General features: G+C 34.4%; 2 protein-coding genes across 2 annotated transcripts; both read right to left on the reverse strand.

Annotated features, from left to right (window-relative positions):
• Positions 1 to 477: 477 nt before the first annotated feature.
• Positions 478 to 5,182, reverse strand: LOC111282266 (protein trichome birefringence-like 2). The gene is made up of 5 exons (XM_022870274.2): positions 3,742 to 5,182; positions 2,935 to 3,127; positions 2,650 to 2,840; positions 2,185 to 2,343; positions 478 to 1,081 (listed from the first exon to the last, which is right to left on the reverse strand). Exons 1-5 carry the CDS (start codon positions 4,680 to 4,682, stop codon positions 739 to 741), a joined length of 1,827 nt encoding a protein of 608 aa, XP_022726009.2. The 5' UTR covers positions 4,683 to 5,182; the 3' UTR covers positions 478 to 738.
• A 3,747-nt stretch (positions 5,183 to 8,929) lies between these two features.
• On the reverse strand, positions 8,930 to 14,918 carry LOC111282660 (protein CLAVATA3 INSENSITIVE RECEPTOR KINASE 1-like). The gene is made up of 11 exons (XM_022870851.2): positions 13,968 to 14,918; positions 13,372 to 13,504; positions 13,166 to 13,237; positions 12,878 to 13,021; positions 12,697 to 12,768; positions 12,503 to 12,562; positions 12,319 to 12,416; positions 12,064 to 12,210; positions 11,054 to 11,395; positions 9,935 to 10,326; positions 8,930 to 9,510 (listed from the first exon to the last, which is right to left on the reverse strand). Exons 1-11 carry the CDS (start codon positions 14,062 to 14,064, stop codon positions 9,193 to 9,195), a joined length of 1,875 nt encoding a protein of 624 aa, XP_022726586.1. The 5' UTR covers positions 14,065 to 14,918; the 3' UTR covers positions 8,930 to 9,192.
• Between the last annotated feature and the right edge of the window lie 560 nt (positions 14,919 to 15,478).

A 15,478-nucleotide genomic window follows, 5' to 3' on the forward strand; every position in this document is an offset into this window, starting at 1 on the left:
GCAAGTTCATGGAAAAGGATCCTATAGAGTAACTAGCTAGAAGAGGCTTTTGGCTAACGCACTGGCAAACCGGCAAGTCACAGAACGGCAATTGACTCAATCATGAGTTTTTCTGGCTATATATCTTTGTTTTCTCGTATTGTTTTGTTTTCATGGTTGTTGAAATGTAAAAAAAACTTGTGTGCTTAGAGCAGAGAACCTCACCCTTAGCTGTGTGAGTGTGCTTGTTTTGCAATTTGAAGTCAGTTGCTGCTAATGAATCGAACAATAATTTGATCATCTGTCTGTCTTTCAGTCTCTTTTATGCACGATTTTGAAAAAGTTCGAAGTTGCATAGATACGTGCATGTGTACTAGTGTCATCATTCCAAAATCATTATTTTGAGTTCCACAACTATGGATCTAAATCTAAACTGCCAAAAAAAAAAAAAAAAAGAAGGAAATCTCTAGGGAAATGATGATGATCCAAAAGAATAAATAGAGTAGCAAATATGGATTTCCATTAAAATCTTGCTTTAAGCTGCAGTCTGGTAGAATTCAATGTTTTTCTCTAAACATACAAGTGGGAATTTGAATGCAATAGGTACTTCAAATCAAGACACAAGAATCATAGAACTTCTAGTGTTTCCAATTTGAAATTCAATGTGGAACTCATAATGACTCTACATTTGCCTTCTTCACCCCACTCAACATGCCATTTTGAACATACTAAACCTGTAGTTTTGTATATAAACATTGCTCAGTTTCTCCAAATTCCCCTTCCAGCCTTCAGCAGTGAAGCATATAGCAACTCATTCCAAGTGTCAGGTACTCCCGGCAAGCACCAATGACTGCAATCTTGAACTCTCACTGCAGCATTCCTTTCTTCTTCCGTCTTATATTCTCTTCTGTAAATAGAAGGATGTGCGTCCTTTCTGTAATCTGTAAGCCTGCTTATGTTCAGATATATAACTGGAGTTTTGGTATTTTGAAGAACATATTCTACAGCTCTCATTTTGGAAGGGTACTTTGTCAAGTAAGTTTCATTAGAGATGGGCTCAGTTTCCTGGTGACATCGTCCTCCAGAATTCCACTGGCCTCCCCTGCAAACACATTTAAACTCTTTAGATATTTCTTCTTTATGGGACATAGATGTCCCTACATGAAATGAAAATAAAGCTTTGGAATGCCCCATTTCTGGTTTTAGCCTGTTAGGAAGTGTTGGTTCATTTGAAAAGGCAGAAAAGCAAAGATCCAAAGAACCATTCAGGTTCATTTGAAAGTATTGGGTTAATTGACAAGTGGCTTTGTAAAGATGCCTGAAGGTTTATAATTATTAATCAAATACATTGGCATGGCTTGGCATTTGGCTATTTTAACAACTGATGTACAGAATCATCTAATAAATCCTGGTCTGGTGAAAGACCTAGTCCTGGGTAACTGTTTTCATACTAGCTTGATTGGAGTCTGCTTTTTTTCTTCTTTTTGAACATGGTAAGAGCTGGAGAAGCAAGGGGAAGGTCAGAATTGCCAGTATAAGGTCGATTTTGAGTTTTCACTACACTGGCAAAGTATATTTGTTTCATATATTTGTTCCAAAGCCACATTTTTAAGCATCCTAGCCTTTTTCTAATATTTCAAGTTATCTTAACTAATGGATCTCATGCTTCCATAATGCAGTCTTAGCCATGTTTAACGATCAGCTTCTACAACTAAGGGCTTAATTGAAGGAAAACGCTACAACAAGGGTGGCAAAGGTTCGCTACAATTCAACAAGATCTAAGAATGCATAAGCATCAGATTTTCTCTATCCTATTGAAATTTTCATACTTGTTATCTCGAAAAGCTAACAATTAGAGTTATACCAAGAGTAATACAGTGTGTTCAGTCATGAAGGCATGAAGGGAACGTGGAGTGATATTACATACATCAGTTCAGTCCATGCATATATGATACATGCTATATATATGGAGTAGGGATCGACTTACACTAGTGTAACTCTTACGCTTTTTTTGGACCCTTAGATTAAAATTAAATCCATAACTCATTTGAATCAAAATAATAGTTTTAAATTTAGTAATTTTGATCCAAGTGTCCAAAAAAAGTATAAGATTTACACTAGTGTAAGTTGATCTCTCCTCATATATATATATATATATATATATATATATATATATGTATGTATGTAAAGAAAAAAAGTCCCTACCAGAAATGGGTAACCGAATATCCCCTGAAAAAAACCTGAGTTCGACTGCTATCAACATTCTTGTCTACCCATCTGGACCAGGTTGTGAGTGCCTTTTGATAAGCTTTCAGGACTTTGAGTCGAGGGTAAACATGGTCACCTTCTTGGTAATAGTCTTCTCTGCATGACCACAAAATGTACAAAATCTATAAGCAATTTGAGTTCATTGTTGGCAGCATAGCTCTTTGCTTTTATTTTGTTATCTTTATTTTTTTCTTAATGAAGAATTATATGATGGTATGCAGGAATTTTCCAAGTGAGGACTAGAAAACAGAAAAAATAGAAAAACTTCTAATAGAGGTTTCGTCTTTTTTTTTTTCCTTTGACTGACAAAAGAAGCTAATGGCCTCATAATAATCATGTAACATCACAATTCAAGGTGTTGACTGTTGCAAGCAGTCCATAAATAGAGTTACTAGTACTCACCCTTTGGAAGTTTTCTCATGGGTCCACCAATGGCCTGTATTGAAGACCATAAGATCAGCATCATGAAACATTGAAGTTGATGGGTCCATCAAATCCAATCTTAGTGTCTCAATTGATCCATTTTCTCGCTTGAAAGATGATTCTTTAACAAGAAATGGAGCAGCAACAAAGTCCACTGAGCAATTATAATCCTATAAGGACATCAAAATACATGTTCTACTGAGAGATGCATTGAAAATAGGTACAGCTTTTGTATCAACAACATAAGGATCTCCAGAAACTTGCCTCAAACCTGAAAGCATAAAAACCTTTCTTTTTAAAATCACTCCTTCCTGAAATTTCATAAACTCTTTTCTTTTTCTTGACGCTACGGCGGAGAATACACACCATAGACTCCCACATGTTCCTATTCAGGGAATCCCCAATAAAAACCAGCCTCTTTCCTCTCAGTCTCTCCAGAAAATCAGTTGCATTCAGCCTGGTTGATATCATTGATCAAGAAATAGTTAAAGAGTTGTAATGCATAAGTAAACTGAAAATATTCAAAATTCCATTCCTGAGGCTGGTACTTGGAACTTCATAGGTGAAACATATCTCATGTAACACCATTAATAAAATTATGGAAAATTATGTAATTTAACTATTAATACAGTCCAGAAATTAAAAAACTATCCAGGAGAGCAAATTTGACACGATTTTTGTAGTTTAACATTTGAACTATAAACTTTAACTTTTTAACAAGTTCATCAACAATGCCAGCATTTTTTTTTACTGCAATCTGGAAATAAAAGAAGAGGTTGCAAATGCTGGAATTCTAACTTCAGACTTACTGGATGCCACATCTTAAGGGTGGCAGCAGGGACCAACAGAGCTAAGCGGTTCACAATGCCAGCATGCAACTAAAAATGTGATCTTAATACCAATTTGAAATCAATCTTTGGACGGTAATAAGCGTTACTTCTATAGCACCCAATAACAAAGTTTACATAAATTTATCTAACTCATAACCTATCTTTACGTTCGCTGGTTCATGGGTAAGAAGAGGGGACAAACTTATAATTAAAGATAAATGCACATCAATATAGATCTTACCTTGGTATTTCACATCCATTTGGCTGCCATTTCCATTTAATGTAGCCATTATCAGGCCTTCCATTGCGCTGACACTCAAAATCTTTATCAATGTAAGGACAAGAACCTGGACGATAATATGGCTTTGAATGATCATCCCTCACCCACCTACCATCGAAGAAATCACAAGTCTCAAAAGAACCATCAGGTCCTTGATCAATCAATTCCATAGCCTTCTCTTCTCCAATAGGAAGTACAACTTTTTCCCCATTACTTAACAAATTGCCTACATTGTTGTTTTCTGTGGTCATATTATTAGCATCACCACGATGATCAACAAATTCCCCTTCAATAGCTTTATTGGCGTTCACATTTTCACCAACCAAAGTTCCATTATTTACTGTCTTAGAGAAATTCCCCAAATGGGTCTTCTCCAAAATCACTCCGTCTCCATTTGAGCTTAGAGGGTTACCACTTTCAGGAACAATTGAGCCATTTGCATCTTGGGTTGCCTGTTGAATCTTTCCTTCTTCTTCAACACCAAAGTTTCCAGTTTTAGTCCCCTCATCAGAATTCTCCAACTGGGTTCCCTCTATATCAATATCCACCCCGTCCTCTAAATCCACCTCATCGCCCTCACTCTCCTCCAAAAAATCTTGCTGTTCAGCAACCTTTGACGCATTGTCAATTTCAATCGTTTTCTCAGCATCCACAGGCCTCTGAAGGGAAGAAGAAGATGAAGGAGGAGGAGGAGGTTGAAGAGAGGAATGAAGTGAAACGGTGGCACTTCTAACACTATAAGACCCTTGGAACGGAGACCCCACAACAGGACCCTTAAGAGAATTGTTAAGCAAGAGTCCAGTGATTACAATGAGAGACGCTACCAACCCCCAGCCAAGCCTAGAAAAGACCTTTCCCCTCGGTAACATTTGCTCTGATAAAACAGGTTTCTTTCCATCCATGGGACCTCAGAAAAAAGGAAGAACAGAAAATGCTTCCTCCCACTTCAGTTGAGAGACAATAAAGAGAAAGAAGAAAAGACAAGTGAACAACTTCAGTGGTGATGTGAGGTGCAGAAGAAGAGAGGATAGTGTGGTCCGTAAATAACAAAGAAAATCAAGAATAGGCGATGTTTTAACATGTGACAATTTTCATTGTATATGGACAGGAAGCGACATTGTCATGGGTTGTTTCGAAAAATGACAAGACAAAAGGAAGTGTGTAAAAGAGCGACTGATAGATAGGCTATGAGAACGGTGAAGCAGAGTTGAAAGCGTGGGGAAAAAGGTTTCTTACTTCCTACCGTTAAGTTTGGCAGTTTCTATTTACTGAAAGATGAACATAGAGGTTGTGCCAAATGGTGAATTTAGGAATTTACAGGCAGAGGCCATTTCTTAAGTTTGGAGAAAAAACAAAAAGTGCCATTTTTTCCTAAAGCAAAGATGGGCAAGTGAGTCACTGTATCTGCATGAGAATCTTTTCCCAAATGTAAAGCAAATATCTTTTTTAAGTCAATTATCAAAAGATATTATAATTTGTTTGAAGAAATTATTAAATGAGAATCATTGGTAAAAATCACAATAATCCCAACACATTGTAAATCCACTCCGATTTAATGACTTAACATTTTAATATCAGTTTGACCACGAAAATTCATCAAGAAAATCATTACCATCATAACTAAAAATTTATTACAGCTAACAATTAGCTATAGGTACTAATCAAGGCTATTTAAAATGATTCAGATACGTATAGAAACTAATTAAAAATAGTTTAAAAAATAGTGTTAAACTCGTGTTAGATGATAACTAAGGAAAGAATATTGAAATTAATTATCGCATTTATTTTCTTTTGAATTGTATTAAATACAAAAATCTTCTTAAAATTAATACAATGGTTTCATCAAATTTAAAAGTAAACGTTTCCATTAATTATAATTTTTTCTTTAAATATAATTTAGCTAATTTTTTAGCAATATAGTCAACGTTATCTTCATGCTTATCATGAATTTAATTTCTTTTTCTAATAATTTTAAAGACATTCTTTCACAAGTTACATCACTTTGGTGTATTTATAATTTTACTTTTAACGTGTTCTAATAAAAATTGAACTCAAAGAAAGAAAATTCTCCCTCTTACCAACTAATACTTCTTTGTAATAAAAAAATATATAATTTTAAAAAAAAATATAACTCTTTGGATACTGATGTAATCAAATCGAATCAAATCGATACAGTAAAAAGTTCAAACTTGACTCAAAATTTTCTATTCGAAACTCAACTTAAACTCGATTGATTTTTAATTTTTAAGTTTGAATTCGACTCAAGATAAAAATTAAAATATTTGAATTTATTTGATTAAATTGATTTATCGAAAAAAAAAACTTGACTTTTATGCTTTATTTCAAACTCAACTATTTGTGTTCAAAGTTAATCTCGAGTTTGAATTGATAAATATATATAAAAGTAAAATAGTAATTTTAATTAAAATATATTAAAATATAAAAATTCGATTAAGTCCTTAAGCTACTTAAATCAAGTATTATGATATTTGAATTTGGTTTACTCGAAAAATCAAACTGTTCAAGTTAAAACTGGACTCAATAATAATTAAATCAATTTTAAATTTTATCCGAATTGAATTCGAGTAATTTAATAAAACATATTATTTACACCCCTACCCTTACGTCTAATCAATATTGTTAGACAACTGTTAACTTTTTTTAAATTAATTATTATTTTAAAATGTTTCTTTTATTTAATACAGTAGTTCCACTATTTTTAAAATTTATTGATGCCGCTCCTCAACTCATTATTGAAGAAAGACCGAATAGTAATAGGAGTTCATTGAAAAGAAAAAAATACTAGCAATGAAAGCTCCGATTGCTGCTGAGCCTCCCTTACCACTCAACCCATATCTAATGTCTATCCTAGTTTGAAACTGCAAAGGTGCCAAAAACCTTAACTTTCATACGCACAGTCTGAAAACTGGGTCATACTCCCTCATCCTTAAATCATGATCAGCACAAAAACCAGAGCCAGAGGTGAAGAAGTTGGCCATATCATCGATCAACTCTTTTTTCTATGTTTTGCGAGACATTATCTTTTGGAATGTAATATTAGGTTCAAACCGAATTTGAAATTAAAAAAAAATAAAATAAAATCGAATAGAATGAAATTATATATTTTTATTAATTTTTATATATTTTTTAATTTTTATAAAATAAAATTATTTTATATAAAAATTTACATTAAAATAATATAAATAATTTAAAATTTTATAAATTTATAAATTAAATTAAATCAAATTAATAAAATTTAATTTGAATCAAATTATACAAAACACCTATTCAAATTTAAATTAAAATTTAAAATTTTATAATATTATACATTATTTAAAAAATTAAATCAAATATAATTCAATGAGATTAGTTATTACTTTTTAACAACTTCACTTCAACGAGTCTTAACTGTAAAACCACTTTTCCCGCCTGACACTGAATTGCAGGCAAAAGCTACAGTTACAAAACTTTGAACATTGTCGGTTGGCTAGCATGCCGCACGAGACGATGTTACACGCGTGGACAAGGGTTGTCCACCGTCAACCGCGTACTATCGAATGATAACACGTGTCAGAAGTAAAAATTGTGAGACATCGATCATTCCAGCTGCAGACTCGCAGGTTAAAACCCAAACTTTTATCCGTTTTACACTTTTCTTTTTTTTCTTTTGTCTTTCTCTTTATTTTCTACTTGTAATTTCTTCTTAACAATTTTTCTTTTGGGAAAGTTTGAATAAACAAAAACTATCTGATCCCAATGGAGTCTTCTCGGAATTAGGGTTATGTGGAAGTACTTTGTTCATGATTAGGGTTATTGTTATTGATCAAAAAATTGAAAAACATAATGTTATCAAAACAAAATTTTGCGGGATTCGAGAAAAAACTACGTTGTTTGCGTGAAAAAGGCTAAACCCAAGTTACATTTCACGCCTTGTGTCCACCAAAATGATCCCCTAAAAATTTTTAAGCAACTTCAAAAGAAACAATTAAGTTATTTAAAAATTAAAAAAAAAAAGAAAAAAAAAAAGAAAGAAAGAAACCGTTGAGAGTTTAAGATTGTTATGAAATTTGATTAAAATTCAGAGAACAACAATGCATATCATGTTATTCTAAATAACATTATAAAATAAAAAAGAATGAATGTTGAAAATATTTAGGAAACCTAAGAATTTAGTGTGGGTAGTTGTGAACTTAGGCTTTGATAAACATGCAAAAAAATAGACCCAAAAAATTGCAACCATAGAGATTAGATATGTCGATTACAAGGTAGCCCAGACCCTGATTTATCAAGTTTAACTCCTAATTTTATGACCGGAGCCCACATATTACGGTTAGTCCCTTTAAGGCAGTGGTTAACAAAATAATGCAAAGCAAAAAGACTCTGCTGACCCATGAAAACTATAATAATAGAATTCAAAGGTTACAGCAAAAACCTGCCGACTTGCCTAACTAGTTGTCAAGAGGTGAGGGGCAATATAGTTTTTGAGTCTCAGAAAGTCCCCTTTTTTTTTGGATTATTAAAAGGGATAAGTATAACAACGATATCAAGATGCGCGAGAGTCTGGAGTGACTTAGGGCTTTGGTTTTCTTTCCGCTGGCAATTTGGACGTATGCTCAAAAAATATGACAAAGATTAAAAAAAAAAAAAAGATTTTTGTCTATTATATTCTGATGCATAGTTTGAAGTCTAAAACGCTCGTACTTTCTGTTTTCTTCAAAGCTGTCTTTGAAGTCTAGTAGTAAACCAGAGTGGACTAGACCAGCAGTATCACATTTCTGTCATCGAAAATCGAATCTTAGGATTATGTCTGTCCTAAAAGCATATCATTTATGGCTGTTGTTTTGTTGAAGCTGATAATCAGAAAGTTTATTCGAAAGGATGACCCAATTCTTACTTTTCATCCGAGCTGCTGCACTTGGCATGCCTCCTCCTATAATAATCAATGTTTTAATAATCGAACCGGACCTACTGGTTGAATAAGTGATGATTTGGTCCTACCTCCAGAAGTTGGTTTGATCGCAACATTTTTACCTTGAAACTAATTAAGATTTTCTTTATTGAAAATGCTGTCTCCACTGGTTAAACTTCAATGTTTTAGTCGATATCTATGCTGAAAAGGAATATTGTAAAATGAGTGGTATCAGATTGATTGGGGAAGAAAACCTACTGCAAGAGCAGACGGAGCAAGTAGATACTATATATTTCCAACATTTTTTCCAAAATTTTTTGACAAAGGCTCAACCGACTCACTCATTTTCTAGTAATGAACAAGAAGCTTATACATGACCTTCATTTTCTTTCATTTTTTACAGATGAATACAAGGATTCAACAACTATGAAAACCAATCACATATTTTTCGCATTTCACAGCTCTGCAATTGAGTGGGCACCCAACTTTAAGGCAAACATTTGTCACCTAGGACCAGAAAGCTCCATGGCTGCTACCACGAGTGAAGATTCTTCTATAAAATCAGAGTATCTTTGGGGAGGGTTATCACATGATCGGAACCTTGGTGTCTCAACCTTTTGCAAGGCCTCCCATTTCTCGGCTAAACCATCACCTTCTAGCGTCCTCAACACTTCAGACATCCTTGGACGGTGTAGAGGATTAAATTGACTGCAAAAAAGGGCAACTTGAACCATTTCTTCTAACTCAATTCTGTCAAAATTGCCCTTTATGTCCTTATCCACCAGCAGGCTTAGTTTACCTTCCTGGTGTAGCTTCTTTACCTGCAATAGAAGTGTGTAAGAGAACATTTTACCAATATAAGAAAAATAGATGGAAGGTGGTGGACGGAAACAAATGTGAAAGTATAGTCCTCTTAGTTTTAGGTAGTTAACAACAGAATGTTCAGTAAGGTTGCAAGATGGAATCCCATCTGAAGAGTGAGGTTAACAATCACCTTAATCAGATGTCTTCCAATGTTATGAGGAACATATAGAAGATAGAACAAAAAAAAAGGGAACGAAAGACACATATCATTCATGCAGTTAAATGCATCATCTGCGCTACACATGCAGCATGCTTAAAATGCCCAGAAATCTACTAGTTAAGATTTATTCCACGTCTATTTATGTTTTAATTGCATGTATTCCTCCAAGCATCTAATACATACATTTTTAAAAAACTCAGCAAGAGAGAGAGAGAGAGTACCCAATCAAGCATTACACCCTTCTGGTTTGCTGCTCGTCCAAAATCCAAGGCCCTCTGACCTGTGATTAGCTCAAGAAGCAGGATCCCAAACCCAAATACATCTGTCTTCTCTGATGACTTGCCTGTTGATAAATACTCAGGAGCAATGTGACCCACGGTACCACAAACTTCTGTAGTAACATGAGAATCTCGGTGATCTAAAAGCTTTGCCAACCCAAAATCTCCAACAACTGCCTCAAAGTCTTCATCCAACAAAATGTTGGCAGCTTTGACATCACGATGAATAATTTTAGGGTCACACTGTTCATGCAAATATAGAAGCCCCCTAGCTGTACCCAGGGCTATCCTCTTCCGTCTTGCCCAGTCTAAAGCTGGCCGACCATGAATGTGATCTAATGGAAACTCCAAAGTTGAAAAAAAAAAAAATATTATGGTGTAGATGCCAAATTCTAGCAAGATTAATCACTTCAAATAGTAATTAAAAATAAACAAGAGGATTCGGTTCTTTATTTAATTTCCAAATTGAATAACTCTCAGAAAATATAAATGTGGAAAGAAAAATCAATATGGTTCAAACTGTTAACAAGTATGGAGAGGCGATTTACATGGTAATTGAATGCAGCAGCATTTTATGCTACAAGGTTGGTTTTTAAATTGTATCCCCTGTAATTTACTCGGGTCTAAAGTTTATCCATAGGATGATCCTGTTGTATACTACAGTCCTCTTTAAGGAGATGCTTTTGGTTATCCAGAGAATCAACTAGAATGGTGGTGAATACCACTCTATAAGATTCACAGAAGTTGAAAATTATTTCCCTGTGAAGATCATACCAAGATCTTTATGGCAGTGTGAATGAAGATGTGTTAATTATTATCAACGACACCCAAATCTATATGCTGCCCAAAGCTGGACACAGCGTAAGTACAGTTCCAAGAAGCAGCATAGAGGTGCAATAGTGCACCTGTGGCTGTGACAGTGACTCAAAAACAGGTCTGCATGTGGCGGTGATGCTATGATGTTGCCAGCCATAGCTTTTGATGAACCTAGTAGCATATCTGAAGGTCCTGAATAAAAATAAGAATGGTGACCTACTACTACATGAACTTCAGTAAACTAACCTCTTAGTCTGGACGCTACACTGCCATTTGGCATATAGGGGTAAACTAGGAGCCTTTCATTCTCAGTCGTGCAGAATCCAGACAGCCTGAGAAGATTCCGATGGACGGCTAAACTTATTGTCTTTACTTCAGTCTGAAATTGGATTTCGCCACCAGCTATGTTATAGTCCTTCAGTCTTTTAACAGCCACCAAAGTCCCATCATTCAAGCATCCCTTGTACACTATCCCAAATCCACCTCTCCCAAGAATATTCCTTGAGTTGAAATGGTTGGTAGCAGCCCTAAGCTCCTTAAATGTATACCTTTTCAAATGGCCCAAGCATACTTCCGGGTCATATTTTTCTGCCACACAACATGCAAGGACTAGGAAATAGAGGATAACAGAAAGAAAAGAAAGGAAAAAATTATTCAATATACTACGTTGTGCTTCGAAAACTCATTTCGACCTCTTTCAAGGCATTCAACTTATCTTCTTTCTTGTTACCAAGAACAATTATCAAAATTACAACGATGAAGCTTTAACTTCATTATCTGCAAATAATGCATCTAGGATTCTGCACAATAAAAGCTCTAAAATAAAAGCAATTATAATAACTTGTATGGCTTAACATATATCAAAAACCATTACATAATTTATTGATTTTGGTCAGATTTCAGAGAAAACATGAAAACATGGACAATGTATCGGAACATTTAAGCAAAAGTTTCTCCGTACAATAAAACTTTTCTGATGAAAGACAATGCAATGTGCAAAGAAATTTTTGTGCCTCTGCATACAGAGATCCTAAAAACTGATGCCATTAATCATAGCATAGCTGCACTAAAAATTTCCAGGCAGCAGCATATACATGTGAATTAGGAGTCCTTGCTGATGATTAATGTTAACATACTCTTGTAGGCACCACAATTTCCCCGATTTATGGGTACATGAAACTTATACAATAATACTGCATCACTGACAAGAATACAAAATTCATAATAACAAGATCAGGGAATCTTAAGAAGCTAACCATTAACATCAAAGAAAATCTGCTGCTTGTGTCTATATCGCCACCAAACAAGTAATCCTATAAACAATATGATGAAAAAAGCAGGACCAAAGCTAGCACCAAAGCCAACGGCTACACGATGGCCTTTTGATCCAGAGTCTGATTGAGCTAAGAAATCAAAGATCCAGATATTCAAACATGGAATTAAACTATAATGCAGAAGAGAAATGTCAAAATATTGAAAAGAAACTGCATCTGTAACACAGTGATAGTCACCTTCTAGACCAGCTGGTGGGAGAGAAAGAGGCTCTGGAAAGACAGCAGAACAATTGTTGCCTGCTTTATGTCCACAAATTAAAGGGTTGCCAATAACTCTGAAAGTAAAAAAGAAACCATAACTAATAAACCATAATAACAGGCATTATAAGCATTTACAGAACAAGGGAACCAAATAGCTTACTTGAAATTCCTTGCCGATATTTTTGGCAGGGAACCACTCAGATTATTATATGACAGGTCCCTATAACAGGTTTTATAGACAATGGGTGAGTGAAATACATGCAGAAAAGTAACAAGATATCATCTAGATTTAAGGCTTCACAAATAGCCTTTCCAAGAACATTAAAATAGAGGAACACAGGTCCGGATACATACACAAGAGTAAGACCTCCAATGTTTGACAAAGAATCTGGGCATGTTCCAGTAAGGCTATTGTTGTTTAACCGCCTGACATCTCCAGCAGGCATAAAAAAGGGCATGTAAAAAATAAAGCCACTAGAAAGAAACTCAACAGGCAGTTCCATGATGCAAAAGCAGTAAAAATTTTAAAACTTACAAATAATTTAGGTTTTTCAGGTCTCCCAAGGAAGTGGGTATTTCACCACTGAAAGTATTGTTGGACAGATCTAGAGTCTGGAGCTTCTCTAACTTCCCAATGGTAGCTGGAATTGGACCTGAAATAGCATTATTCTGAAGCAACCTACACAAGCAAACGAACAAACATGTAACAACTTCACAAAAATGCAGGAAATTTGGGTCTTGAAATGAAGAAAACCCAACAATACATGGATAAAAATTAGTTAAATTTATATGCATCTTTAGTTACACAGAACCAATAACTTACACTGACTGCAGGTTGCTAAGGTTCCCAATCGAGGGAGATAAGGTCCCAGATATGCTCTGACTAGGAAGTCCCCTGTTGAAGGGAAAGAAAGAGTTTACACTAATACCAAGCTCCAAAAATAAAACAAACGGCTTACGGTAGATTCTCAGTTTCTTTTCCTATACCAATATCTGTTATTAACAGGCAAAGATATGAAGAAAACTTACAGAGCAAAAACATAGCCATCTGGAGAACAAGTAACCATCCTCCAACTACATGGATCAACAGAATTCAAATCCCAATTCTCCAGAACATTATACGGGTCGTGTAGATTCGATTTAATGGCCGTTAAAGCAACCACTGCTCAAAGATTCAACATAAATTAAGAGGGGAAAATAAGTGGATTGAACCTCTTGTCTTATTAAGCGAAATTACTGTAAAACTCTTGAAAACAAGAATTTTGAAGCCAAAGCTATCCAATTAGAAAAGACTTGAACAGAAAATGTGTCACTTGGTTGTTATACTGGTATGTCGGCACAGGGCCGTTCAGACATTCTTGCAGCCCATCAAAGCATTTTCTCATAAAAAAACAAAAGAATCCATGAAATTGGAAGCTATCAATCATTTTAGAAATACCACAAAACGAAGAAAGTGATTAATGAATGTTAAAACACCACTTGACAATAACCAAAAAAAAAAAAAAAAAGAAAAAAAGAAGCGTCGAGCTTCAAGTTTGCAGGCAGATGAGAAAACGATGATTGTTTGTTAGTAAATCGGATGCAGAGAGAGAGGTAGAAAGGGAAAATTTTCAAAAGAAACTAACCTTCATAGTTTATACCAGTAGGAGAAAGAGTAGCAGAGGAAATCCCCATCAATGCCAAAACCAGTAAGCCCAGTCTAAACAGCATCAAACTCTTCATTTCCACACTGTTAAACTATACAGTCTCTCAGTTCTTCAAACTCTACTTTCTCTCAAAAACCAATACCCCATGATCAGCACAGCACGGACCAGCCATCATTCACATAAAGCTGAAGTTTCTATCCTTGCCTTATGCAAGCAAAAGATGTCACTTTCAGAATCAGAAACACATAAGCTGAACCCACCATTACCCTTTTAAGGAACTTCCTTTTTTTCTTCTTTTTTTTAAACCTTTCCACTTCAAAAACAAAATCAAAACTGCTTCTTGATTAATACCCAGATGCCAAAAAGACTTCTATATAGCAAATGACAGAAGGCCAGAAGGAGGGAAAACGAATCAAAAGGTAAGTAGTAGAATGAGCACCAAATGAGCTAAGACAAAAAGCTAGAAGAAGAGAATTTTCTCGAGAAACAAGCAGCCATATTTCCTAAAATTCTGAGATCCTAGAGATCTGAGAATGCTGGTGTTTGATTTCTATATGTTTTGGTTGATCCCCACAAATTCCATGTGGTTTTGCTTTTGGTTTCTAGCTTTCCCTTGCTCTTCACTATTGATTCCACTACCATTATCTTTTAGCAAACTTTTTTTTTCCTTTTGCTTTTCACATTTTTAATTCCTATCAAAATACAAAGCAAAAAAAATCAATGAAAGAAAGAAAGAACCAAACAAGCAGAGGCCAAAACAATAGGCCAAAGTCGACACAGACACAGACACAGACGCCGATACCGTGACTCCAGTGTTTTTCCTTTTCTTTTTAAAACATTGAAAATTAAAAATTTATTTGGAGTGCACTACTTTTTAAAAATAATGTTATGAATTTTGGAATTTTTTAGAGGGATTGTTAAAATTTCGGTGATTGGACTGAAGCGATGGGCGGGATTTTGATCAAAAAGAGAACAATTGGAGCAAGAAAAAAAAGGTAAAAAAAAAAAGAGTTCTTCCAGGTAAGTTTTTTGACAGGTCACGTGCTTGGATTTTCCTCGTCTTTGTTGGTTTTCAGCTTAAATTCCATATTTATTTAATTTAATTTAAATAATTATATTCTATTAAATAGACAAGGTTTTCGTGTTTTAATTAAAATAATAGTTAGATTTTGATATCACATAGTCAATGAACGCAAGTAAAAAAAATTATTCCATGAAGGTAAGTTATATTTAACTATTTGAAATATAAAATTATTAATTGATAAAATAATAAAGATAAAAGAGATCATGATTAGGATAAGAATTAATATTAAATGTTTTGAAGAAATTAATTAAATGAGAAAAAGGTTAGAAAGATAAAAATATGAGGTTTTAAATTTTGGTACACAAGTAAAGATAAGAGTGGAAATGGAATGAGAATAATTATATATAAGAATTTGAATAATGATGTGATTAAAATTAAAAGAAAAGAGAGAGAATTTTACATGTAA

The sequence above is a fragment of the Durio zibethinus genome, chromosome 5, assembly GCF_047325235.1.
Source record: "Durio zibethinus cultivar Kanyao isolate XHJ-2024 chromosome 5, ASM4732523v1, whole genome shotgun sequence".
Lineage (NCBI taxonomy): Eukaryota > Viridiplantae > Streptophyta > Magnoliopsida > Malvales > Malvaceae > Durio > Durio zibethinus.